The 27,081-nt window shown below is 36.7% G+C and overlaps 2 protein-coding genes across 2 annotated transcripts in view; one reads left to right on the forward strand and one right to left on the reverse strand.

The window, feature by feature from the left end:
• Positions 1-13,880, forward strand: part of LOC136264398 (putative phosphatidylglycerol/phosphatidylinositol transfer protein DDB_G0282107) — a 40,407-nt gene extending 26,527 nt beyond the window's left edge. The window contains exons 3-5 of the mRNA XM_066059126.1: positions 3,951-4,076; positions 12,739-12,794; positions 13,663-13,880. Coding sequence (XP_065915198.1) covers positions 3,951-4,076; positions 12,739-12,794; positions 13,663-13,746 — 266 coding nt within the window. The 3' untranslated portion in view covers positions 13,747-13,880. The remainder of the gene's footprint in view (positions 1-3,950; positions 4,077-12,738; positions 12,795-13,662) is intronic.
• Positions 1-27,081, reverse strand: part of LOC136264318 (antiviral innate immune response receptor RIG-I-like) — a 174,612-nt gene that overhangs the window by 90,964 nt on the left and 56,567 nt on the right. The window lies entirely within an intron of this gene.

Below are 27,081 nucleotides of genomic sequence, written 5' to 3' on the forward strand. Positions count from 1 at the left end.
ACACCTCTTAACAGTCTAGCTATTTACTTAGTAAACACTATGACCTTACCCTTCCTAGCTTGGCTGACTCAATATATACTCTAATACAACAGTCACTCTAATACAACTGTCATGTATGAGAACAGTCATAAGTTACATTGTAGCTAGCTGTGCTACAACAAAAAACTAAAAAAAAGGATTTAAAAATGAGGTAGAGATCTATAGAATAAAAAGCAGTGAAACAAAAGATGAATGATGTTATTACAGCATAGCTCGGTGGGAAAGTCCCTACTCTGGCACATTAATTGTTCAATGCCAAAGTAGGGTCTTCCCACTGAGCTATGCTGTAATATCATCATTCATCTCTTGTTTCACTGCTTGTTATACTTTATTTTTAAATTAACATTTGAAAAAAATACTTATAATGAATCCAGTGGTTTCACTTGCATTGGCATGAGTGGTTAATCACATGACAGCCTATTAGCCTGTAATAGAAGTGTTACATAATAGTTGTAACACAGGAACCCATGGTCTGCCTGATATGTCCACTCTCGGGCCTACGGCCCTTGTGCTTTGGGTGGACATGTCAGCAGACCACTCATTCGTGTCCATGTTACAACTGTACTTAGTATAGTGTGCCCACAGCCATTTCAAATAAATGTTAGATCCTTACCATGTATGCAAATTTAATTCTTAGTGATTTTGTCACTAAGTTATTTATATGAAATCTACTCAATAGTGAAAAGTTCATAATTTCGTAGATCTGGCTAGCTACCAATGGAAAATCTAGAACATTTTGTGTGTTCTATTAGAAATCCTCAACAAAAACATGTGTGCTCTATTAGAGCATTACAAAATTAATGAAATAATCTTTGTAATACTGTACTATTGCAACTTCTCTAGTATTCCATTGAATCAAAGCCGATGATCATTGTGGTACAGCTTGTGGCAGGATAGTACACTACTATTAAGACCTACTCGCACCAATCGTCATCATCATAATCATCATAATAAGTGCTATGCTAATAAAACTTGTGACAACAGGCTGGACATTGTATTTTAGCATGAAAAGTGCAGGATTTGCTTTGTAAAAATTGAGCAACTGCAACTTATCATGTTTTGCATTAAAAATCGAGATACTCTAATAGAACAGTCACTGCAAAATCTTAGTTGACAATTAGTGTATCTAACTTGGAAGGAATTTACTTTGTTATAAAATGGTATTGCAAATAAATACAGGCACTACATATGTATTACAAATTTATATAGCCATGAACAAGCAAACACAAAATTATATCAAAACCTCTGACTCTGCATCACTTTTTATTGCACTTATAATTAGATAATTGATTTGTGTATTGTAACTCTTTTTTTCCCTCAGCATGCCAACAGGGCTGACTACTCAGTATAAATAATAAATTAATCAAATATCAGTAGCTATAAATTGTCATTAGTATCAGATCAGTAGGTAGTTTTCTGTATTGGTAGAGCACTAGTTTGATCATATCATCTTCATTGCACCTGTAGATAAGAAGAACAATGATTTGTGTAAAAACTAGGGCTACACCAATTCTATTTTCATGAAGTATCGGAATCGGCCATTATATTGTTGCAGATACCGATTCTTATCACGTGCGAGAAAAAAATAATGTTCGTTTGTACTTGCTTATTTTACTAGCACAGTGGACGCCTATATAAAAGCATCAAGTATAACACTAATAGCTAACTACCAGCAAAATTACTGATCTACAGGTGATCTATGCTGAAACCTATGTGTGAAAACGCTTTACTGAGAAAAAATCAATATACTCTAATAGAACAGTCAATAACTCTAATAGAGTAGAAGTGACTGTTTCAGTATTAGAATATTTTGTGTTTTTGTAAGCACCATTATGATATTATCTACACTTCTCTAGAAGAATACTGGAATATCCACTGGTTTGCATTTCAGTGACTTCTTTCTTTGTGAATCTTAATTGGCTACTTCATGAACCATACTGATAACGTGTACAAGAATACCATTAAATGCACTATAATAAATGTGTGCACTATGAAGTAGCTACTTTAAGGTACTTGGTATCGGTACTTGTTCTTGCAGATACTTCTCAGCTGAGTACTTCGTATTTGAAGTATCGGCAAAAAGTGGAATCGGTGCAGCCCTAGTAAAACAAATTAAACTTCAAAGCTCAAAGCCAATTTATGGTTGGATTTGGGTATATATTTAAACAACAAAAAGAAGTGAAATCCACACAAAAACAGCCAATTTCAAGCTGTATAAAGTCTGGGTGAAAATTTTATGAAATGAAAAGTGGCGGCCATGGAATGGCTACAATGATGTGGATGATAATAAATTTTAATAATAGCCTTTGTGCATTAATAAAATTTATTATCATCAACGTCATTGCAGCAATTTCATGGCCACCGCCTTTGATTTCATAACTTTTCACCCAGGCTTTTTAAAGGCCACATCTTTTTTATACAGATTGGCTGTTTTTCAGTGGATAGTTTACATATGTGTGCTAAACACATTATCAATGGTATATACAATTGCCTTTGCTTAATTAGTCCAGCTGTTACCTGCCCACTCACATTGTTTCAACATACTAGCAAGATAGTTAAAAGTGACATCAACATGCATTCTGTATACATGAATGGTGCTGATGTTAATCGCTTGTCATTACATTAGATTATATTGTAAGAATGTGGAGATGATGCTTTAGGGTAGGTACCAATGCTAGTAGTATACAAGCTGTGAAATAGGGTGCAGCCTTAAGAATACGCTAGTATGAAAAAGATGTGATATCAAAGGTGGGACGTCCAAGAAATGGCTGCATTACAGATACACATGTGGAATTATATGGTGAAGTACAAAGAAGATAGGACAGTATAATTGAAAAGTGATCTGAAGGACAAATGACAATCAATGCCAGACGCCTATGAAAACAACTTATTATAATGCTAATAATCGAAGCCATTTCTTGACCACCACCTTTGATATCACATCACTTTCTCACTAGCTTATTATTGGAAGGCCACACCCTTTTCACAACTTGGCTGTAGATATCATTTGTATATTGTCTATCTTTTTAAATTTTTTTTCAGCTAAGCAGGAAAACTAGTTTTTAAGTGACATTTGCACTATTTTGAAATTAATTTGTATTGTTTTGTAACTTCATATCAGTTGTTGAATGTCTCATGTATATATGGCTGCTCCCAAGATCTCGAAATGGTTGTTTTTCTCATTTTAACACATTGATATTTAAGCAGATTTCAATAGCATTACTAAGGTTTGTATGTTGATAGTTTATAAGAGAATTCGACTAGTTTGCAAGTAGTTTTGCCAGTAGGTGTGACAACAAGTTGCACTACCACCGACTTCTTTATTAGAGTATATCGATCGCGTGACTCTTATGTACCTATTATTTCTTATTTTATTTGACTATTTAATATTTTTGTAGTACTCTAATAGAGCACACATTTTTTGAGCACTTTTTTCTTTCTATGTCTTCAACTTTGCATGAGTTAAGAAAAGTGCTTTCTATTTCCCTTCATTTATAAGGTAGAAATTAAGTAAGATGGGTAACTGACGGAGTGGTAAAGGGTTTGAGTATATATGTAGTGTGCGGATCTCTGGTTCAAACCCTGGACAATTTTTTTGACATTTTCGTGCTCGTTTTCTAACCTCTCGGTGACTGTTTTATTACTTGATCAAGCTTGTTTCACAAATATGGTTTTTGTTTTATATCTACTTAATGGATCATAATCAGCTGCTGATTATTTTTTTCAGTATGTAGTTTGCCCTGCAGGTGGTCTTGACAGTGAAATTTGCATTCATGTAGCTTTGTGTTTGTGATGAGAAATCACACCTGCTGTCATGGGTGATAATATCAGTTTTCCCAAACCCAGTTCATATGTGTATAATAATGTATATGTGCATATAATATAAAATTATTATATAAATGTATGTACAGCTGAGCAAGTTGATGGAGGAGAAGTAAGGGAGACAGGTTTCTTTGGCACTCATGTGATATCAGATCAAACCTATGACTTGTGCAATTTTCTATCAACTGTCAACATATCTTGTCCTCTCCATCCAGGTAACATGAAAGTAAAAGCACTCTTGTCATTGTGCACAGATTTCTATGTCCTCTGTCTAATTTTGCTATAGTTGAAACCCTCCTTTATTATGTTTAAAAATCAGGTAGAAATTAAATTTATACTTAAAAGTGCATTTTCGACAGCTCAGTCTTGTGTTTTATTTATAATCAAGGGTGCTGGAGAAAAAGCTGTTGCCCATCAAAATGTATCGGATGGGCTTAGCCTCCTTAAATATACCTGTAGCTGTCATTGAGCATTAACAATAATTGTGCTATAACTGTGCTATACAGTGGAACCTCATTTATCCTGATCCCACTTATTTGAATTCTCGGTTAACGGAACTAAGGAAATGACTGCTCTATTAGAGTAGTGACTGTTCTATTAGGGTAGTTGATCATACTAATATTTTTTAAAATTATTTATGCTATTTTAAGGCTATTTATACACAGTTTCAGAGATATATGAACTTTTCATACTTATGGACTACCCCTGGTCCCAAGGGATTTGGATAGCTGCAGTTCCACTATATTCTATAAATTCTTATATGTGACCCAATTTTGGAAAATCACTCTTAATGTCACATTTGACAACTCTATTATATTAATCAGCTTTACAATGGTTACAATTGATAGTCAGTACAATGAATTACTACAAATTCTGAGAAATAATTTAAAAGGTGCCAAACTGTCCTAACAGTAACACAGTGAATTGTAAATTTCTATTTATTCTGATTTTCCAAAACCAAGTCATATTTAGCTAACTACTTAGTTACCTGGATTCTAAATACTTATTTATCATCAGTACTGCATACTGTAGTACGTATATTAGGGATCATGAAGCATTGGGCTTTTCCAGCCATAATTATTACCCTAAAACCATTCCATTCATGACAGCTTGGCATCATTGGTTAGGCACAGCCAAGCTCAAAAATTTTTCAGACCAACCAAAACCATTCCAAAAAGTTTCTATGGAATTTTTAAAATTTTCTATTTAACAGAATTTTATGCTGACTGACTGACTGACTAACTGATGCTTCCAGCTAAGCACAACTTGACAATGGATAAGGCTACAGGCTTTCTTCACTGTTTAACATCGCTTTGTCCCAAAATATTTCTTTTCGCCAATCGCAGTAGGTACAATACACGCATCACAAAATTGCCTTTGTCCTCCCTTGTGTTTCAATTCTTTTTGCTAACAATGCAAGATGTCGATTTGTGATGATAGCGCAATGTACTGTAACCTCCCTTTGGCTGTGTTTGCTATTATGCTTATCACTGTATTTTCTGTAGTGACTGAATTGATTACAGAGATGCTTTCACACTGCTCTTCATTTGTAATGCTGTGTAACAGGCAGAGCATAGCTGAAAACAAAGCAAAATGGCCATCTCCCTTTCCAATACATAATTGATTGTTGGAGCGAATGTTCTGATGTAAAATTTTTATGGTATGCCTGGTACCATTCTTTCTTTTAATGCCATATGCTTGGGCTCATTTGTCATAATTATGTTATTAAAAATAAACAAACAAGTTGAGAGGGAAAAATTGGGAATTTTAAGTTGGATTAAGGAGATCAAAGAAAAAAAAGTAGGAAATAGCTAAAAAAAGTGGTGAAACTAGGAAGGTTGTCTATACCTGCAGATATACTAGTGGACATTAGACTAAGTTAGGGGTGTAATGTCCACTCCACTAGTATGTCTGTGTATAGGCAACCCTCCTTGTTTCACCACTTTTTAGCTATTCCCTTGTTTCACTTCTTATTTCCTTAAAATTCCTAATTTTTCGTTCTATCCTATAGTAAAAACTTTGGTGGTTAAAAAGTTTGGCTACAACCCACTATAAAAAATTGGTAGAAAAATTTGGCGAATGGGGACTCCACCTTAATTCCTCTTAATTTACATGTTATCTGTTAGAACAATAGATTGTTGAGGGGCATGTAAGTGTGCTATCTACATAATTATATATTATATATAAACATAAGTGTCATTCGATGGTTGAATGTTGTTTATACAGTGAATTCAGGCTCCAGCAGTGCAGGCTATCATGCATACCAAAGCATTTGGTTGAATCCCTCACAGGGTGATAAACTGTGCCTTCTTTCTTATTTCTTGGTAGTGGTTTAAAATATTATAGGACTGATTTCAACGATGCAGCGTGGTCTCGTTATATCTGCTAATGTGATTGCTAAAAAATTGGTGGAAAAAACCTTGACGATTGAAATGCTATTCACCTGAGCTTTTAATATATGGCACTTGTATATATATATTAATATTAATACATCAGAATTGTGATACCCTAATAGAGCAGCCACTTTAATGCAATGGTGAAGCAAAACATTAGTGTACTAGTATTCTAACAAATGACAATGTCAGATTCACTATCAAAGTTTCTGAGGAGCATACCCCATCCCAGACCCCTTATGCTTTGCCATCATACTAGTGCGTGTGCTTGGCACAGTGCTCCCAATAAGAATTCATAATCGACAGGATAGAATGTCCTGACAAAATCAAAAATTGTTCAGACATACTTATAAGTCATTGCACATACACAGGAGGCCTATCACACTGCTTTTAGTGGGCATTCTCTGATGCAAGACACTCTGGCAGTAGGCATGTAGACATCTTTATGTGCTAAGGCAATATTGAAGTGCTTTATGAGGTTTCTGCAGAGCAAAGATGGGCTGGCATTGATGTATTTGTGCTCACTTCCTTGGATGGCTTGAATGTTTTATCTCCTAGCAGCCAAGTGACAGTTATTTTTAAACAGTGAACCAAATATGCACACCCTGGGCTTGGGCTCCTTTGATGATGTCATATCTTTTTGTTAGGTTGGTTAACATCATTGAAATTTGGACAGGTGAAACATGTACCCATTGTGGTCACACAAACAAATGTTGAAGCCATACCAATGTGAGCAATAATGTAATAATTACTTAGATGTGGTAATTTACATTATTCACTTTTCTCCATGTTGGTGCAAGCTGCACAGCTGGATCTTGGTGGGAAAGGAGTACAGTGATAGCTTTAAATTTCTACAATGGATTTTTGATATCATCCTTTATTTCAATTTTAATGTGCATTGAAGGATAACACAACTTCACATTTTCTCAGCCAAACTTACAGCAATGGTTATGAGTTTAGGAACACAGACATTAGGCCATCATCAAGACACACGGTAGTGTGTCGTGCGGCCCAAGAAGCCGGCGTGCAACACCCGTGAGTATATTGACAGGAAGAAAACGCAATTTTCGCACCTCCGTAGCTCTGTGCTGCCTTGATGAAACAAGACGATTTGTGCTGTGGACACTCCCTCCAACGTCAGTACTCCACATTCCAACTTTGAGCGAAATCGCTTCAGGCGTTCCCGAGATATGCGACTTCAAAAATTGGCTTAGTTTCTTTGTTTTTTTTTCTTCTTATTTTTCTTCCTCTTTTCGCACATTTACAAAAACTGCTATAAAACGCGAACGCCTTATCGAATTGCCTTGAAATTTGGCACACAGAAGCGGGGTATAAAGGCGCATCGCGGTACCAACTTTGGCTGGAATACGATAAACAGGCAAAGAGTTATGAGCGATTATTCACGACAAATAACACCAATATGTTGTCACGCCTACAGGGTAAACCGCGTATGGGAAGAAGCTGAAAATCGGTGGGTGAATAGGTTAACTATTGAGCCTCAAACCTTTAGTGGTTTGAAAGAAATCGAGCTAAAAACCAGGAAGATAGACTACAATGAAAAAATCAACAGTATGTAACAATTACGCAATCGAGATTAGCTAATAAAAAATGACTACTTGCCACGCCTACCAGATAAACCGCTTAGGGTAATGCTTTGAAAATCGCTGTACAGATGGAGTAATCATCTTTGAAATGCTCTTCAATGGTGTAGAAGATTCAGACTTAAAGCCACGGAGTTATAACACGAAATCCAACTTGGTGTAGCAGGTGCGAGATCGAGATACTCTAATAGAGCAGTCATCCTAATAGAGCAGTCGTCCTAATAGAGCAGTCACCCTGAAGAGAATAGACCATATGCATGCCGTAAGTTTCTAAATATCTCGTGATTTTTAGTGACGTAATAATAGTTGACGGTGAACGGATAATGGCTGAAAGTGATGAATCGTATTGTTCCTGGACTGTTGAACAGCTGAAAGCCTTCTTACGAGAAAGGCGGATTCCACTGTCAAGGAACAAGAAAGAACTGGTTCAAAAAGTGACGGATATTGTGCACACAGACAGGCTCGAGGAAGATATCGAAGCTATACCATTCCAGAATACCGAGTTGAGCATCCTCTCTGTAACACTCTTCTTCTCTTTGGAGGAGGAGTAGAACCACGGCTATTAGGCTTTTTAAAATAGACTGGAATAACATCTCTGTTTGCTTTACCTGGCCCTTTAAAATCGTAATAATGCATATTGCAAATAAAGGCGCCTTGAGGAGGATGCCACTTGCCACCACGGGGATTTTGTCTGGTACCGTTTATCTTATGAATGACCTCCTCTCTGACCGATTTTGGCATTCTGTTGATGGCGTGGAGAGTCAATATTTCCGGTTGGGGACAGCCATCTACTTGAAGCACTGGGCATCCGCACAGCCGAATTCCATCAATATCTTCCGCACATCGTCCCTTTTTATTATGGCAAGCCCATATACAACACTGTCGTCTAGACATTAGCTTTCAGTGTCACACTGTATGCCTCGCAAAACTACAACTCGATAGTCGATCACCATCAACTTTTTTTTGAAAAAATTTCCGTTTAAGTTTTTAGACTGCGCATATGGTCTATTCAAGAGATCAGTTAGAAACAAGTAACCTGTATAGAGATCAGCTACAAACAATTCACCCTGTAGAGAGATCAGCTAGAAGAAGTTACTTTGTAGAGAGTTCAACTACAGAAAGAGATAGTTCAGCTAGAAGAAATCACCTTGTAGAGTTCAGCTACAAAGAAACCACCATGTAGAGAGTTCAGCTACAAACAAATCGCCCTGTAGAGAGATCAGCTAGAAGAAGTTACTTTGTAGAGAGTTCAGCTACAAAGAAACCATCATGTAGAGAGTTCAGCGAAAACAAATCACCAGTAGAGAGTTCAGCTACAAACAAATCACCCTGTAGAACGATCAGCTAGAAGAAATCACTTTGTAGAGAGTTCAGCTACAAAGAAACCATCATGTGAGAGTGCAGCTACAAACAAATCGCCTGTAGAGAGATCAGCTAGAAGAAGTTACCTTGTAGAAAGTTCAACTACAAAGAAACCATCATGTACAGAGTTCAGCTGCAAACAAATCACCTGTAGAGAGTTCAGCTACAAACACATCTCCCTAGAGAGATCAGCTAGAAGAAGTCACCTTGTAGAGAGTTCAGTTCCAAAGAAACCACCATGTAGAAAGATCAGCTAGAAGAAGCCACCTTGTAGAGAGCTAAGTTACAAAGAAACCACCATGTAGAAATATCAGCTAGAAGAAGCCACCTTGTAGAGAGTTCAGTTACAAACAAACCACCATGTACAGAATTCAACTACAAACTACCGACACTGTAGATACATCAGCTAGAAGAAGTTACCTTGTAGACAGTTCAGCTACAAAGAAACCATTCTGTAAAGAGCTCATCTGCAAACAAATCACCCATACAGAATTCAGCTACAAACAAATCACCCTGTAGTCTAAGAGAGATCAGCTAGAAGAAGTTACCTTGTAGAGAGTTCAGCTACAAAGAAACCATCATGTACATAGTTCAGCTACAAACAAATCACCCTGTAGAAAGACCAGCTATAAAAGAAATCACCTTGTAGGGAGTTCAGCTACAAAGAAACCATCATGTAGAGAGTTCAGCTACAAACAAATCGCCCTGTAGAGAGATCAGCTAGAAGAAGTTACCTTGTAGAGAGTTCAGCTACAAAGAAACCATCATGTAGAGAGTTCAGCTGCAAACAACTCACCTGTAGAGAGTTGAGCTACAAACAAATCTCCCTGTAGAGAGATCAGCTAGAAGAAGTCACCTTGTAGGGAGTTCAGTTACAAAGAAACCACCATGTAGAGAGTTCAGCTACAAACTAGTGACTTTGTAGAGACATCAGCTGGAAGAAATTACCTTGTAGAGAGTTCAGCTACAAACCATTCACCCTGTAGAGAGATCAGTTAGGAGAAGTTACTTTGTAGAGTGTTCAGTTACAAAGAAACCACCATGGAGAGTTCTGTAATAAATATATGTATTATAATTACATATATAAAAAAATAATGTACATTTACTGATGAAATCAGAAATATTTAAAGTATTCAACATCTGTTTCATCTTTTCTTCTTCTTGTGGTAAAGAAAAAAAGATAGGTTAAAAAACCTCAAAGCTGGCCATAGGCTGGCTTTGGGGTATACAAATACAAAAAGAAATGAAATCTAATCCAAAACGACCAAGCGGCACAAAAATTCACCTGAATTGTCGTTATTAAAATTTTTACCATTAACCTACCATCACAGCCATTTCTTGGCCGCCACCTTGGATTTCACATCCTTTTTCATCATAGCCTTTTTGAGGGCCGCACTCTTTTTTTACAGCTTGGCTGTTTTGGATTAGATTATTATATCGCTTGTTTCCCATTACCCAATGGAACAAAAACTGATGCGGGCAGGCGATGATTATTGATTATTAATTATACAACTGACTTGTTATTTCAGTCTCTGACTGCTCTATTAGAGTATCTCGATCTTGAAGGCTGCCAGAACTGTGCACCCATGCACCCTATTGAACACGAGTGGAGGCACTTCCACCCTTCTGCTAAGTTTATATGCACAGCTAATGCATTTACGCTAAACTTGATTACTCTGTGCCTCCTTCTATCATTAAATAGTGCATTCACGTGATCTATAATCAAAAAACTAAAATTTGGTGCGGCTGCCTAAAAATCAATGCGGGCAGTGATGGGAAATAAGGAATTTGATAATGATGGCCTAATGGAACATGTAGAAAATGTACCAGAACAGATTTTAAAAATCCAAGAGCAGTAGTTTCAAAACTTAGAGGAACAAGCATTAACCTCTTAAAGTCACACAAAAGTGTTGAGGAATGCATGTTTTTACCAAATGGGCTTAAATATGGCCAGGTAATTACTTGGCCTGCCCAACTACATTAGCTTAAAACCAGGTATCAAAAGAAAGCTTATTCATTTGGCTATCAGGGGAAGGCCAAATAACCACTGTTACAACAGAGGCTTCCTTGTTATAAGGCGATGAAGAACAGTGACAGGTTTTATTGTAACACCACATTCCATGCTTTGTCTGCCATGTTAATTAGCATTTGTATCACTTGAGCTGTATATGGCCTTACTTGCCATTGAATGGCGAATCAGGAGTGAATAGGATCAACTGGGAACGAGTTATGGATCATCTTCTATAAACTAAACTATGTATTTACGGCATGCTTTGGTTATCATGCTTTCGTTGTAGGGTAAATCCCTAGGTATCATTTAAATCCTTATTACATCAAAAGTAAAATGACATTGATTGCATAGTCATAGGATAAACACTTTGAAACTTACAGCGCTTTATTTCTGGAATGTTTGATGTCCAACTGTTAAGGTAGGTAAAAACAGTGGACCAGGGGACCAAGGACCTGGGACCAGGGGACTCCGGGGACCCAAGCATTTTATACACTTTACAATATTTTATACCTGTTCTAGGTACCTCTGCAAGTAGTCTTGCATGGCCAATTCACTCTTTTCCCATCACGGTGTCTCACACAATGTTTAAACCAATTAGATATTGTAAGCTCCTCTGAAAGTGTCTGAAACTGACTACATCAATGTAGGCCACTTACCTGCTGCACAATGAGCATACTATATAGTCTATTATGTCCCCTAGCTACCAAAGTTTAGAAACATTGTGCAAATGCACCATGATGCATGAAGTCTGGTTGTTGAACTGCTGGACTGAAACTTGCTTAGCTAGTAATTGATATTTCCCCTGAACATTTGTTTTCACGATGTTTCTAAACTTCTGTAGCTAGGTGAAATAATAAACTAGTATGCTCATTGTGCAGTAGACAAGTGGCTTATAAATGCAGTCAGCTTCAGACACTTTTCATGATCATGTCTAATTGGTTTAAATATCGTGTGAGACACTGTGATGGGGAAAAACTGGAATGGCCAAACAAGACCACTTGCAGAGGTACCTAATAATACAAGTATAGAATATTGTAAAGTGTACAAAATCCAAAAAGAGTTGGATCCTCATGGGTCCCTGTCCTTGGTTCCCAGGTCCACTGTTTTTATCTACACCAAATTTATCATTAGCACTGTTGGAATACTAAGGTATTATTCTCTCCCCTATATTATCATGTTGCATATCCAGGTCATGACATCACAAAAGATATGGTTACACCCCTGAATGTGCAGCCCCACTAGACAGTTTCTTTCCTTGCCACTGAAGTATAATTAAGCTGTTTAAAGCCTTGTAGCTATACAGCATATACTGAATCAAAGTATTGTTGTCTTGTTCCTAGTCCATCAACATTAACCACAAGGGTTGTGTACTGCTGACCTCTTGACCCAGATAGGGTTGTTGCTGAAAATGAATCTTCAAGTTTCTTTTTTTGTGCAAAACTAGTTATACATGTATATAGTAAAACTTGTGATATGTTCAATTGTTATACCTTCATATGTGTGATTTTAGGTCCCTATGAAGGTGCATCATTAAGTCGTCATCGCATTCCTCCTGCGATTGCTCCAGTAAGTTTTAATATCATGATGTTAGCTTGTATTATGTAGTGCAGTGCTAAATCCTGGTTCCATGGGACTGGTAAAACAATAATGACTATCAGTTAGTTACTAAGGATTATTGCATGCTTTTCTTTGGTAAAATCACTCATTTTATTGCAAAATCATTGTACAATAAGATATGTCAGAGAACAAACAATGACCATACTCCATATTATTACAGCAATTCATATAAAATAATTTATTGTTTCTTGGTTGGGCTAAACTATATAAAAGGGTGCAGCTTTCAAAAGCCTGGGTGGAAAAAGTTGCAAAATCAAAGGTGGCAGTCATAAAATGGCTGCAATGATATTATTTAATAAATGCAAAATGCCACTACAGTAGATTCTTGGTTATCAGAACCTTAAAGTGTCTCAGGTGATGGTAAAACTGTTGAATAATTCGGATAACTGAAACCCATACATTTGTTTACAGAGTTCTGCTCGAATACTCTAATAGAACATACACTTGTGCTCAAAATACTCTAATAGAACAGTCATTTCCAATTTGGGGTATGGATAAACAAGAGTCAGATAATTGAGGATCTACTATATTAAACCACCTTTGATTTCACAACTTTTTCACCCAAGATTTTGAAAGCTGCACCCTTTATACAGTTTCTGAGTTTCTATTCCTATTTCTTGCCTAATAAGCTACTTACAACAGAATATACACTATGAATTAAGGTATACTGTAATAAAACAGCCAGCTCTCAAGAACAATCTTGATTTTAAAATGTTTAGCATAGCGGCTATTTTTAGACATAATTGTACTTTGTACTGTTATATTAATCTCTTAATTGTTCATCTATAATCAGTGTATTATTGTAATTTTGTTACAGGGTGAATATGGTCTAGTTATCAATGCTACGGATGAGAATCACAATAGCCTGCTTTGTTTCAAGTTCATTTGTTCAGTTTATTAACAAAATACAAGTTGTCATCATTTACATGTACAACATTTCATGCATGTATAGTGTAACTGCAATATGTTTGTAACATTTTTGCATGCCTGTAGACCCTTTGTAGAAAATATAATAACTATATATGTAGAACCTCAGTTATATGAACCCCTTGTGTCCAGGGGTTGTCCATAAGTGTGAAAGTCCATATCTCTAAACTGTGTATAAATAACCTTAAAATAGCATAAAAACATTTTATAAAAATTCTGTAGTATCAAATACCCTAATAGAACAGTCACTACTCTAATATCTGGAGTAAAACCAGAATCTCAGTTGACAATAGAGCAGTGATCAATTTCTGTAGTTTGGTTAACTGAGAATCCAGATAAGTGGGATCCAGATAACTGAGTTTCCACTTATGTTAATTTGACATGTTAGTGTGCTGTTTTGTAGTGTGCTACTTTTGCACAGTTGTGAGTTGAACAGTGTGCTGTTTTAGCACATGTAATACTTTAAGTGTGCTATTTCAACACATTTCATGCACAATGAACACATGTGCAGTGTGCTGAAGCTGAGGATGTGTTATAATAGCACACTTGTTTTTAGTGTGTATACATGTAGGACCATGTCCACACTAACTAAAAGTCATAAACATTAAATATCAGCACCATGCATTCACACAGCATAAAAATAAAGTTCTAATATAGAAAAAAAGATTGCATTAAAAAGGTTGCCAAAGGAAAGAAACAAGTCACCAGCTGGAGTCGAATTCTGTCAGACCTTGCATTTATAACAGGAATTTTCAGAGGGTGTTTCAGGTTCAGGAAGTTTTCAATAACTATGATCCCGGCTGGGGTTGTTAACTCAGTCTTATAGCTCAGTGGCCTATAGCTACATTCTTCTATAGTGAATCATAAAAATCACTCTAAAACATTGTTTCATAGTTGATCCAGGCCTTCGCACAAAGTTTTGAAGCAAAACAGCACTAAAACAATAATTATTTTAGAGGTGCTTAACACGCTTCAACACCGTAATGCCATTTATAACTGAAGTTTAGCCAGTAGAAAAGGTCCCAATGTGATACACTATGCATAACTGCTGGTAATTTTATCACTCACACGAATCGTAAATAAATTAGGGGCACGCGCACTTTTTCAGAGGGGGTTTCAGCTGAAACCATTGCAACCACCTGTATCCACCAATGTATAAGGTGCATGCCTTGACCACTTAGGAAAACCTCTAATTAAGCTAACATTAATGGGAAGGTATCAAAATAGGCTTGACTGTTGCATGTGGTTTACAGAAAGAATTCATAAGGAATCTTCAATGCCCGCTCCTTATAACTGTGGGATCTGACAGATCTGTTAAACTAATTGCTTGTGTTTTCTTTTTTTGTGTGTGTGTTTGCCTTGCCAGGACTCCAGCTGCTTTAAATCTCCTCGGTACTCCTGAATCTATGCCCCCTTTTTATTTCCTGTACATTTGTCTTGAACTATAAGACATATAAATCAAATCATATATAACCAATTATACATAACAATCTACAGAATTTATGCGGTACAAGCCTTAGTGTTCAGCACAATCACAAGCCATCTCAGCTCTGCCATTATAACTCCCACTAACCCATGAAAAGGCTAGGAACTTATTATGTATTAAACAAAGCCACAACAAACAATGCAATCACATACATGTTTCATATGGATAACACTACACATGCTATATAATGATATCATGAAGTACTATACTTACATGCAATGTGTAATATGCAGAAAACGTAGTCTCTGAAAAACATGTAGACATAAATAATAACTTACATTGAATCTATTACTTGGGCTTGAGAAATATAAAAACTTTGTAAAAGTATTTTTTTTTACTTAAAAGATGTTATGATTCATGGATCCAACATATAATCATCATCATCATCATTGCTGGTAGTGTTAACACTAACACTATTGTATCCAATAATTCTGAAAAGGAGTTGTATATGATAGTAGTTACTTACACATGCCTGCAGTAATTATATCAAGCACATTTGCAGGTTAAGGAAACAGAGGAGAAAAACTAAAACAGGTTTTGGTGGGGACTTTAAAATTCTACAGCTATACACAGCTCTTTATACTCCCTCACCTTTTAATTCTCTCAAACATGCGCTTAGCTTGCACACACAACAAAGACAGTATTACGTTTTAGCCATTACAACATTTTATGAAAGCTTAGCATATTGCTATACTCTCTTAAAGCCACATCAATCAAAAGGTCGAAATAGCATGGCAACCTTATGATAACATATATAAATTAGTAACAAATTACTCACCCTTCATATCTCATCTTTTCACTCTTGTTCCTATTAACTCGCTCATCATTGTAACTATCAAGCCAACCAAAGTCATCCTCTAATTTTCTTCTCCTTGACATGCAGTAACTAATCAACTTCTTAATCCCAGCTATGCAGAAGATTAGCAGAGGAAAGACCACCAGAACTGAAATTATTCCTGGAGTAGCAGTAGACAAGAAAGTGAATGAGTTAATATTGACAACTAAAGTTACGTAGTCAGTAAAATCACACCATCTAATCCATTGAGAAAGCTATCTTTGTATGGCTGAATCCATATATGAATCATGGCAATAACAACACAGGCTGTTTGTAGATAGTATAACATGGTGTAGTAGTTGCTGTCACAGATAAACACAATTAGAATAATCACTAGTCGACAGATAAGGTAGTAGGAAGCAAAGTAGCGATACTTGTCTTTGTAGCAGCTTTGAAGCTGATCAAGTATTGGCATAATTTTGATGAAACTCACTACAGGATTAATAAATGGTTGTATCAGTAGTATCAATAGCATATCAATCACAACAACTAGTCCACACAATGTAGCAATAATACCATAGAAGGAATGACGACCTCTAAAATACTCGTAACTTGGAGGCAAATACACGTATACCTCATTGACACCTGCAAATATTAATGGTTTTAGTAATTGCAATGAAGTGGATGCTAGTGAAGTATATGCAAGCAGCAACAGAAGACAGATGACATGTATTATACAGTGGCTGACATAGTAGGCAACCTTTGGGCGGTGTCTTGCTACAATAATGATGATCACCAAGAACAATGAAATAGCTATCGCATGTGAATAATGAATGAACTGTTGATCAATTCTACTCGGTCCTTCTACAAAGCACAGCTTACCAAATAGTTGAGGTGACAGTTTAGCAAAACTTGACAGTATGGAAACTAACTGAAACACACCACCAGTAATGTAGGGATTGTTATCTAATAATATAACAACAATGCTGTAATAATAGAGTATCCCGTTCACATACCCTGATGATATTTGACACTGAAAGTTCATCACACCAAACACAACTCCTATTATAGCAATCCAATACAGGATAGTCAATGTTATCACTAAAGCTGTCATTGGAGGAGAACACTGTTGGTGGCTGATACAATCAGATGAATCATATGTTAGAGTATATCCTGAACTACAATCACCACAAGCAACTCCTGTCCTGTGTAGTTTACATTGATCATCTAATTCTTGTGGTATGATGCAATAACTTGGTCTGGTCTCTTTACAATGCTTACCATACTCACAGTACTGGTTTGGGCAGAGAGATACAGTAGTTATATTCCTAACAGTACCAAACCAATAACCTCTTTTTATCTCATTATAATCATCACACTCCACAATATCCTGATGGTGGTAACAATCACAACAATTACAAGTTCTGTCATATGTGTATCCTGGAGAACAGGGTACTAGCTCAACTACTACCGAGGAAGAAATTGTTTTGTTAAAAGTCTCAAGTACAGATGTACGTTTAAGAGTGACATTTCTACCTTTTGAAGTTACTTGTTCACCAGTTAAAATAAGACTAAGAGCAGTGACATTGTCAACAAGTATGCGATTGTCAATCAGCTCAATACCAGAGCACAATTGTCATGACACTGGACATCAAACTGTGTTGGCGCAGCAGAATGATTGAAGTAATCAAAGACAGATCCATTAAATGAAATGTGGTGACCTAGAATATTGTGTTTAGCAAGGTAAGTGTTATCACCAGTTTGGACACCATCGAAGTATAACAACAGTGATTGAGGTGATGAGACTATTGTCTTTGACCATGGTTCATCATATTGTAAATGGTATAAGAAGTATAGTATAGAATTGGTACTGTTGTAATCAGAATTAATTTTGCAATGTCGGTGAACATTGAAATACACTGAATTACCAGATATTCCGGCAGAGTTTTTGGAAAACTGTATAGGCCAAGTACTATGTGGTGAATCATAACAAAATAATGCACCACAATTAGAACCAAGGTCTGCATATATTGCACCTCCATATTGAACAGCTGAATTGTTAGTAAAATTTATTCTGGACTCATTGTAAAAAAAAACAGTGTAGTTCCATGTTCACAATAAAGTGCACCTCCACTATTGGTAGAATTGCTACTGAACATTATATCACCAGGATTCACCACCAAAAGGTCCAAACCTGAGGGTAGAGGACAGTAAGTGTATAGCTGTACCAATGTTGTTGTGGAACACTGGCTTGCCATCCAAACTTGTAAAAGTTGAACCAACTGAAATGTACACAACACTGTTCCCACCACTGTTACTAATAAAGTTTGACTGGATTATTATGAAAGTCTGGTATGCCCTTGCACTACTTCCAGTATTACCATCTACAAGAAACAAAGCTGCACCTTCCCTGTAAGCAGTGTTCTCTTGAAAGAGACAGTTTGTGATGTGGACTTGATTATTTGTGTTAGCAGTTTTGATATATAAAGCACCTCCAGCTACTTCCATGTAATGGTTGGATAAAAACATCACATTATTGATGATGAAGGTATTGTTCATTAAACCATTGAGTACAACAGAAACAGCTCCACCACCAGAAGGGCTACCTGTCATCTGACTACCCATCACCAGAACCTCATTAATAATTACCACATGTGATGACATTCTACTCTCTGATGTAAAAATCAATACAGTTTGATTGTTATTGTTAGTAAAGTTACAGTATTGTATGGAGACATTATAAGCATTGTTATCATTGGTGTCCAAGTGGAAGTATACTGCACTACCAGAAGCAGTAGAGGTACTGTTATTTGAAAACTTAGAATGTTCAACTACAATATTACCTTTTTTGTTTGTCAGTAAGTTCTCACTAAGGACAGCACAAACTATGCCACCATTGCCATTGTTGGTAAAGGACGAATTGGACATTGTCAGAAGTGTATCATTATTACGTGCATCAAGTGATGGAAACCAAATGCCTTGTTGTGTGTTATTATAAAACACTAGTTCAGACAAAACAATTGGTGCAACAAAAGCAGTTTGAACAAAGATGTATGCTCCTCCAGAATTAGACTCAAACACAGTTCAATAATAGTTAAACTGAGATGTGATTCAGGATTACCTGAAACATGCACAGAAAGCCCATATGGATTGTAGCTACTGTTAATGTGTCTATTACCCACAAAACTGCTATTCAAAATTGTGATACTTACATTGTCATTGTTTACTGTAATCTTTAATCCACTGCATTCCTAGTCAACTAGTCTTTTTATAAAATTATAAGAAAAGGTAGTGTTTCTAACAGCAATGTTAGAACTGGCCTGATATATATCTAATGCACAGACTTGAGATCCTTGAAAAATGCATCTCTCTATTTTGATATTGTGAGCAGCAGCTAAATAAATTTCTGCCATTTTATTCTGCTTGTTAGGATCACCACACTGCATGTCCCATGTGATCCCTTCAATGATGATATCACTACATGACTCACAGTACACATCTCCACTATTGTTACACATGATAGTAGCACCATTACCAGTTATTGTAATGTTGTGTAGGTTTCCTGATCCTATTGGAGTGGTAGCATTTAGCACAACTGATTCTGATGTGATGTTTATGATGGTATTATTGTTTATGTTTTCTAATGCAAAGGACAATGAGCTGCAAGGACATGATCCATCCACACAGCATACGGTGTTATTAATTCCATGGTTGTTAGCGGTGACCACTTTACTTTCTGCTTGTTGGGTGGCTGTGATCATCCACAAAGTCAATACTATCATAAACCTAGACAGATCAAAAAAAAATTTACATATGTGGCATTTATATAATTTTTGGAGATATTTGTTGCCAAATGGAGCACAACATTTTTAGTATATACACAGGCTGCTATTTCAATACAACCATTATTTTGATGAGTATATATACAAGGATGCTAGCTACATAGACTTTTGTGGTAGTATTTAGCAGGGTTTCCCAAAAAGATCATTCTTCTTGGCCATTCCAGGCGGCTATCAGCCTTTTCTGTTACTGTGCCTGTTAGCTATGTACTTTGCTTTCTAAATGTACAGCCTAGCTGTTTTTGCATAATGTTTACCTTATACCTGTATATATACTCAATTTGAGACTTAAATTTGAATCACACATACTTAGTGTTATTCCTTTGTATTACTGTAGGACTTCTATACCTGGTAGCTAGTGCCTACTATCAGCTTGAGGAGGGGAATTGTTAAGAATGGTAATTACACAAAGAAGCTAGGGGAATTATAAAGATGACATAGGAATGGAAGTTAAGGGAATATTAAATAAATTGGCTTAATACAATTTCATAAGGCTTCAACAAGCAATCACATTAGTAGTGAGACTTAATTATGTTACAAGTACACAGATTTCTACCTGGTAGCTAGTACCTACTATCAGCTTGAGGAGGGGAATTGTTAAGATGACATAGGAATGGGGATTACACAAAGGAGCTGTTAAGATGACATAGGAATAGAAATTACACAAAGGAGGGGAATTATTAAGATGATGGTGCAAACCCTCCAGTGTCCAACTGGTAGACTTGATAATAATAATAAACAACATAGGAATGAAAGTTAAGAAAATAGTAATTAAATTGGCTTGATACAATTTTCATAAGGCTTCAACAAGCAATCACATTAGTATATAGTAAGACTTAATTATAATCAAATGAATATAATTATGTTACATAAGCACAGCTCATCACAGCATTTAACAAGTCTCAATACAAAGATGAACTAGTTGCCAAATTTTCAAGATATGACTGTCAGATTTTGGATGGACAAGAAGTAGTATATAAACCGCAATTGTGTGGAAGCCAATTTATGATACTCGCTTCTGCCCATAGTGACGATGTTTTTATAAAAAAGCCTGTTACTAACATATCAAGACATTCAAGCTGAAAAAGAAAATATCCAAACTGAGCTACTACCTTGCAAATAACACTGTAAATTCCATAAACCAACCTGCGGAGTGATTTGCCAATTTCACAATGCTGTTGTTTCTTTGAATCATTAATGTAGTGAGAATATCTATGGATAATGGGTGTCAAGAGGTTGGAATGCTACTGGAACGTTCCCTTCCAAATATTCGCCACTCATTTTGCCATAGAGAAAATTAATGATTTTCAACCTTAAAATTACAGGTTAAATTTCCTCTGGCTTCCTCCTACTATAGTTCATTTAAATCGCCATTCACTGCTCTTTCCAAATCTAGTCTGGAATCTGATGTATATATCATGTGTCACAGGTTATATATTACATGGCCCCGAAACACCCAATACAAAATGTATGGAGAAATCTTCTACACTGGTTTGGTTGAGACCATTTTGGGAGCCACAATTGAGCTTCTTCTAACATTTGTATTAGACTCGCAGAGAGTTGCTCTACATGTATATATATATGATATCACTCCCTGAAAGTTGCTAATCGAACTTTAAGTAGGTGGTACACAATATTTAGTTTCATTAATAGTTTTTCCAATGCAAATGCATTGGACATGCCTGTAACAGCTGTCATTTCTACCGCAGAACAAATGTATAGCAATTTTCTGAATTAAATGTCTTAATATGTCTTTGTGTGACATGTATGGGTAGAATTAACACGTGAACTAAAGACCTGATAAGAAAAGTAGCTCCGCACAATGATAGATAATGAGGTTAATAGTGTCTAACAGCAAACCAGCCCCATTGTGCCAAGTGCAAAGGAAAGTATTAACTCTGAAGCAATAAACTTGGAACTCCCACTACACACATTCCAGAGAGCTCCTGTTTAGTGTAGTTAAAGGGTAGAGAACAAATGCTTCATTGATTTCTATTAGTACAAGGTACTTTGTGGTGATAGCTTGCTTGTTTCAGGCCCTGTAAATTTCATGGTGAAGCCATACAGAATCTGTACTGAGCCACCTTAAAAGACCATACAAGTGCACTATTTGTTATGATTCAAGAAATGCCATTGGCTTTGCACAGGAGTTTATAAGCGTCGAAGGCACAAAGGAGTGTGAAACTTCCATGAGGCTGTGTGGCAATAGTGACTGAAATTTAAAATTACCTTATATGGAACACCACTATATAATAATAATAATAATGTTGAAATGTCACCAACCACATGGGTTTCTGTTCTTATTAAACAAATTCACTGGATCAACACCAACTAGAATTTAAACACAATCTAATTTTACTGTTGCTATTAACAACAACAACAGTCATTTCTTTTTTGTTGTTGGTGAGAATTTTACTGTAACAGACAGTTGCTATTAGCGACAATGGTTATTTTGTTTTGGTGCAATTCTGTTAAATCGTTTTTGTAATTTTCTTTAAGGTGTTGCATTTGTTTGTTGTGTATTGTGTCCATGTATTTATTTTGTATCGTGTTAGATTTTGTACTTGTTAGCTAGCTATGTTTAATTTATTTGTACATTGTATGCTGCTCTGGCAAGGAAAAACGGTAGTTGCCAATTGTCAGAAGGTAAAAACAAATCACTTGGAATCCCAAAATGGAATTTGGAATCTTGATCAAGAATCTGGAATCTTCTGATAAAATGGAATCTCGACAAGTCTTTTACAAGTTCGATCATTTCCATATATTTATTGTAAATTATACTGTGTAAATTATTTTGTGTGTTGTGTTACATTTCAGTTTAGTCTCGTGAGCACTGTGCATTTGTTTCACCAGTAATCTAATTATCCTGGAAGCCAGCCAACTGCATAAAGTGTAGCTAGCTATGTAAATTTCAAAATTAGCACTCTGGAATCTTTGCAAAAAAAATGGTGAGATTTGGAATGTTACACACTATTTTTGGGCGGTGCTAATTCACTAGACTATAATACCTGTGACAGCTGCATGAAATGAGTAGTACCAGTAAGAGATCAACTGCTGCTTACTACTTTTGTAACGAAACCACTAACAGGTGGCCTGTGGATTTGTGGTGTTCCAAAGAAGGCAATGTTGCACCTTAGAAGTCTTGCAGGGTTAAACCAAGAGTAAAATTAATAATGGGAGAAGAAACCATCACAAATAAGCCTGAACTAATTATACTACATTCATTTCAAAGAATCAGGTGTCAAAGGGCTTCTGTCAAAACTGGCTCACTTTTGATGACTCACCTTTAGGTACGTTCTTCTTACTATATATACTGTGACCCTTTTTGTCTAAGTTTTATTTTAACCAGTACCTCGGACAGTATAGGTTATTGAACCGACTATTGGTTCAGTATCCACTGCCTAATTTTAATATAACTATTTGGGCTATAAATCAAGGTGCGGTCATCGTGCATGTGTCTATTTACTATTGAATGGTAGCTGATGCTCTCAGATGTTCATAAACATAGCCTTGCATTCGATATACAGTGGAACCTCAGTTATCCGGACCCTACTTATCCGGATTCTTGGTTAACCGAACAGGTCCGAACTACGGAAATGACTGCTCTATTAGAGTAGTGACTGTTCTATTGGGGTAGTTGAAATACAGATATTTTTAAAATGCTATTTTAAGATTATTTATACACAGTTTCAGAGATATGGACTTTTCAGACTTATGGACCACCCTTGGTGCCAAGGGGTTCGGATAACTGAGGTTTCACTGTAGGTGACTATTTCACATGCATGAGCTTCATACACTGTTACGTACTTCAAGATTGCTTTTAATGATTGGTTTCTCGTGAGACCTGGTGACATATTTTTCATGAATGTTGTCTGAAATCACTACATACTGTTTTTCATGGATATAAACTTCTTCGCCATAACAAGCAAGGGTATCACAAGTGTTGCATATTAAATGGGCACTACTGAGGTCATTGGCTTTCTTCCGTTCAACTAAAAAATTTTCCTCCAACTCTACTTCATCCAAAATCTTTGACTGAAATTTGTGAATTTTCAAACTCCATTGTGATTTGAATGGCAAATGATTCTCTATCATGTTGTCAACAAGATGATTCTTCTCTTCATTTTGCAGCTCTTGAAATTCTTTTGGTGTTCCCTTACTGATGATAGCGTAGCATTTACTGTGTATAGATCAAGCTCTTCCCTTTCGACTGTACCAGGCTGATCCCATTAGTTACATGCTGGTAGCAAATAACAAGGTTACAAGCTGGTACATTAATACCTTCCTCCAAAACTACTAAAAGATTGAGTCTGCCTTCATGGAAACTCTTGATTCTATGCTGTCGTTCAGCATCGTTCGTAGGTCTAGTTTCATGCCCAGAACCAACCACTACATCTGGTTGAATCGATTCCAGTTCAGGTTGTCGCTTGATCCATTCCGTCATCTTGGATGCACAGTGACAAAGACAGTAGATTTACTGCCTTTGCATTGAAAACCATCTTGAAGTAACTTTTTTAGCTGAGCAAGTTTGGGATTGACAGATCCAGTGATCTGCTGTACTTCTTGTTGAAATTGCTCCAGTAAATCCCAGAGCTGTTTTTCCACTCTGATCATTTTATCTGCATCAGGATTCCTTAACTTGCTAAACTTCACTGATAAAGAATCTTCACACTCATAGTCATTGTAGTAGAGTAAAATCTTCACATAGTGTTGAAGGTGCTCGAGGATGGCACGAATACTTCTCTCTAGTTCTGGCTTGTCTGATCTCAGTTTGGAATCAGAAAGCAGCTCAAAAAGAAAGTTAATATAGCCCTGATGTGTATAACAGTGGTGTGTGCACTTTAAAGTGATGTTTTGAACTATTTCATCAAGCTGCTAAATGTACTTGTAAAGGAGTGATTGAAAATCATTATCTGATATTCGGCCTGGCATCGGAACTTTAGAAAACTCAGTTTTGCTAGTGAATTGATGTAACTCGGCTAAATTCTCCTTAACAGTAATGTATCCAGCATCAACATCCATTAGTGCACCAAGTGTTGCCAAATGATCGATGGTTTTCATAGGATCAGGCTTATGACTGTCTCCAGCACCTGGTGAAGCAGTTAATCCAACTATTTGTGGTAACCAAGTCTCTCCTTTTCAGTCTTAATTTCTTTTTTAGATACTTGATCATGATAGAAGCATAAGGTGCCTGGCATTTACAATGGTTACACTGATCAAACACAATGAGTGAAATATTTTCTAACTGTACACTGTCTGACTCAAGATTGTTGATCAGTATTTGTGGAGTACACACCACGATGTCGTTCTTTTGCAGCAGAGAAGACAAAGCAAATGTGCTACTTGAGTCCCCAGTAAGACTCATCACTTCAGCTCCAGTAATGTGATAGGTGAGCCTCTCTTTTTGTCGATCAGCAAGAGGGGTCTTGGGCACAAGAAACAGCACCTTCCCTCTCCTGCCATGGTGGTTCAAATTGGCACAAATGATCATACAAGCAACTAGGGTTTTCCCTGTACCAGTTGGGACCACTATTATGCGGTTTTTTCCCCGGAGTGGCTAACTCTGTCTGGTATTGACGAATGTATTTTCGACCAGGAGGTATAATTTCAAACCCTTTAAAATCTGAATTATCCGATTCCATCCCTATTAAATTACAAACAGTATAAACAAACACAAATTGTATAGAGTACAATGTTACCTCTAGAAACAAATCCTTGAGACTCTGTTCTATTTTGTGTCAGCTGTAATTCTTTCACAACAGAGGTCAAAATATCAGGATTGCTATTTGGTTGATCTTGGGGCTTGCCAAAGGTAGACCTAACAAATTTATACACAACATAGTACACATCACATCTGAAGCAGGCAGTGTGACAGCTTACCTACAGTGTGATCAATACTTGGCTTCTTTAAGGGGATCAACAATAGTAGAATCTCCTATGAAGCATACACAGCAGAAATTTCAACGTATGTGTGTGTGTGTGTGTGTGAGAGAGAGAGAGAGAGAGAGAGAGAGAGAGAGAGAGAGAGAGAGAGAGAGAGAGAGAGAGAGAGAGAGAGAGAGAGAGAGAGAGAGAGAGAGAGAGAGAGAGAGAGAGAGAGAGAGAGAGAGAGAGAGAGAGAGAGAGAGAGAGAGAGAGAGAAAGAGTCTGTATGTACTGTGCATATGTGTATATTTCAGTAAAATAATATTTCTTCTGATGACATTCGAGTACATACCTGGTGTAAGTATACGTAGAATGGAATCTGCCAAACTATTGTGTTCAATACCAGGTGATTCTAGAGCAGCCATCAACTTTTCCCAGATTGCAGTTACACCTTTTTGAAGCCAGTGGCTAAACATCTCTCTACAACACTTACTGTCATCAGAAGGACCATTGACATCAATCTCCCTCAATTTCCTCTACAACTCTTGAAAACTAGACATTTGAATGATTGCATAACCACGACTTAGCGGTGACCCACTGTAAACTAGCATGCCTGTGTTGTACTACTGCGCCTATTAATGTCATTCCCTGCCTCCAAGGTAGGGTGGGGTAATACAGAGGATTTGACAAAGTCTAGTGTCAAATTCCCCAGTACTGCATGGGGCTAAGAAGCTTGTCAAAACCCCACTATGTCCCCAACTTGACAGAAGGGTTTCTATAGGGGATTTGATTTACCTATAAAATAATTTTTGGTTCAGCAAAAACTGCCACCATCAAAAGCCCCAGAGGTGGGGCAAGTGTAGATGTCAAATCCCCAGTGGTGTATGGGAGTGGGACTTGACATTGATAGGTGCATAAACATGTGGAATTAAACATACAAGAGTCAAGAGGGTAAATCAAGTACTTGATATATAGACTCTATGACCGGCATCGTACTCCTCTTCTCGTAGTGATGTCCCACTGGAGACTTATAAACTCTGTTGCGAGTGAATTTATAGATACGAGTATATCAAAACATTTGTCAACTTTTACTGGCCATACATTATAAAAATCCGCAACGTAAAAAATGCGCAAAAATTATACCGACTGTTAAATACAGCGTCATAACTTTCCGCATACGTTCATTTACGTAGATCTACTGTGGCTCATCAGAACCCTTAATCAATGGCGATTCGAGTGATATATAGGGGTTTGTGAAGTAATTAAGTGAAAAGGCAGGATAGAGCCTTGTATCGCTAGATTACGTAATAATTTAGCGGAAAAAACCAGTTTTTTAGTTTGTTT

This window comes from Dysidea avara, chromosome 8, assembly GCF_963678975.1.
Source record: "Dysidea avara chromosome 8, odDysAvar1.4, whole genome shotgun sequence".
Classification (NCBI taxonomy): domain Eukaryota; kingdom Metazoa; phylum Porifera; class Demospongiae; order Dictyoceratida; family Dysideidae; genus Dysidea; species Dysidea avara.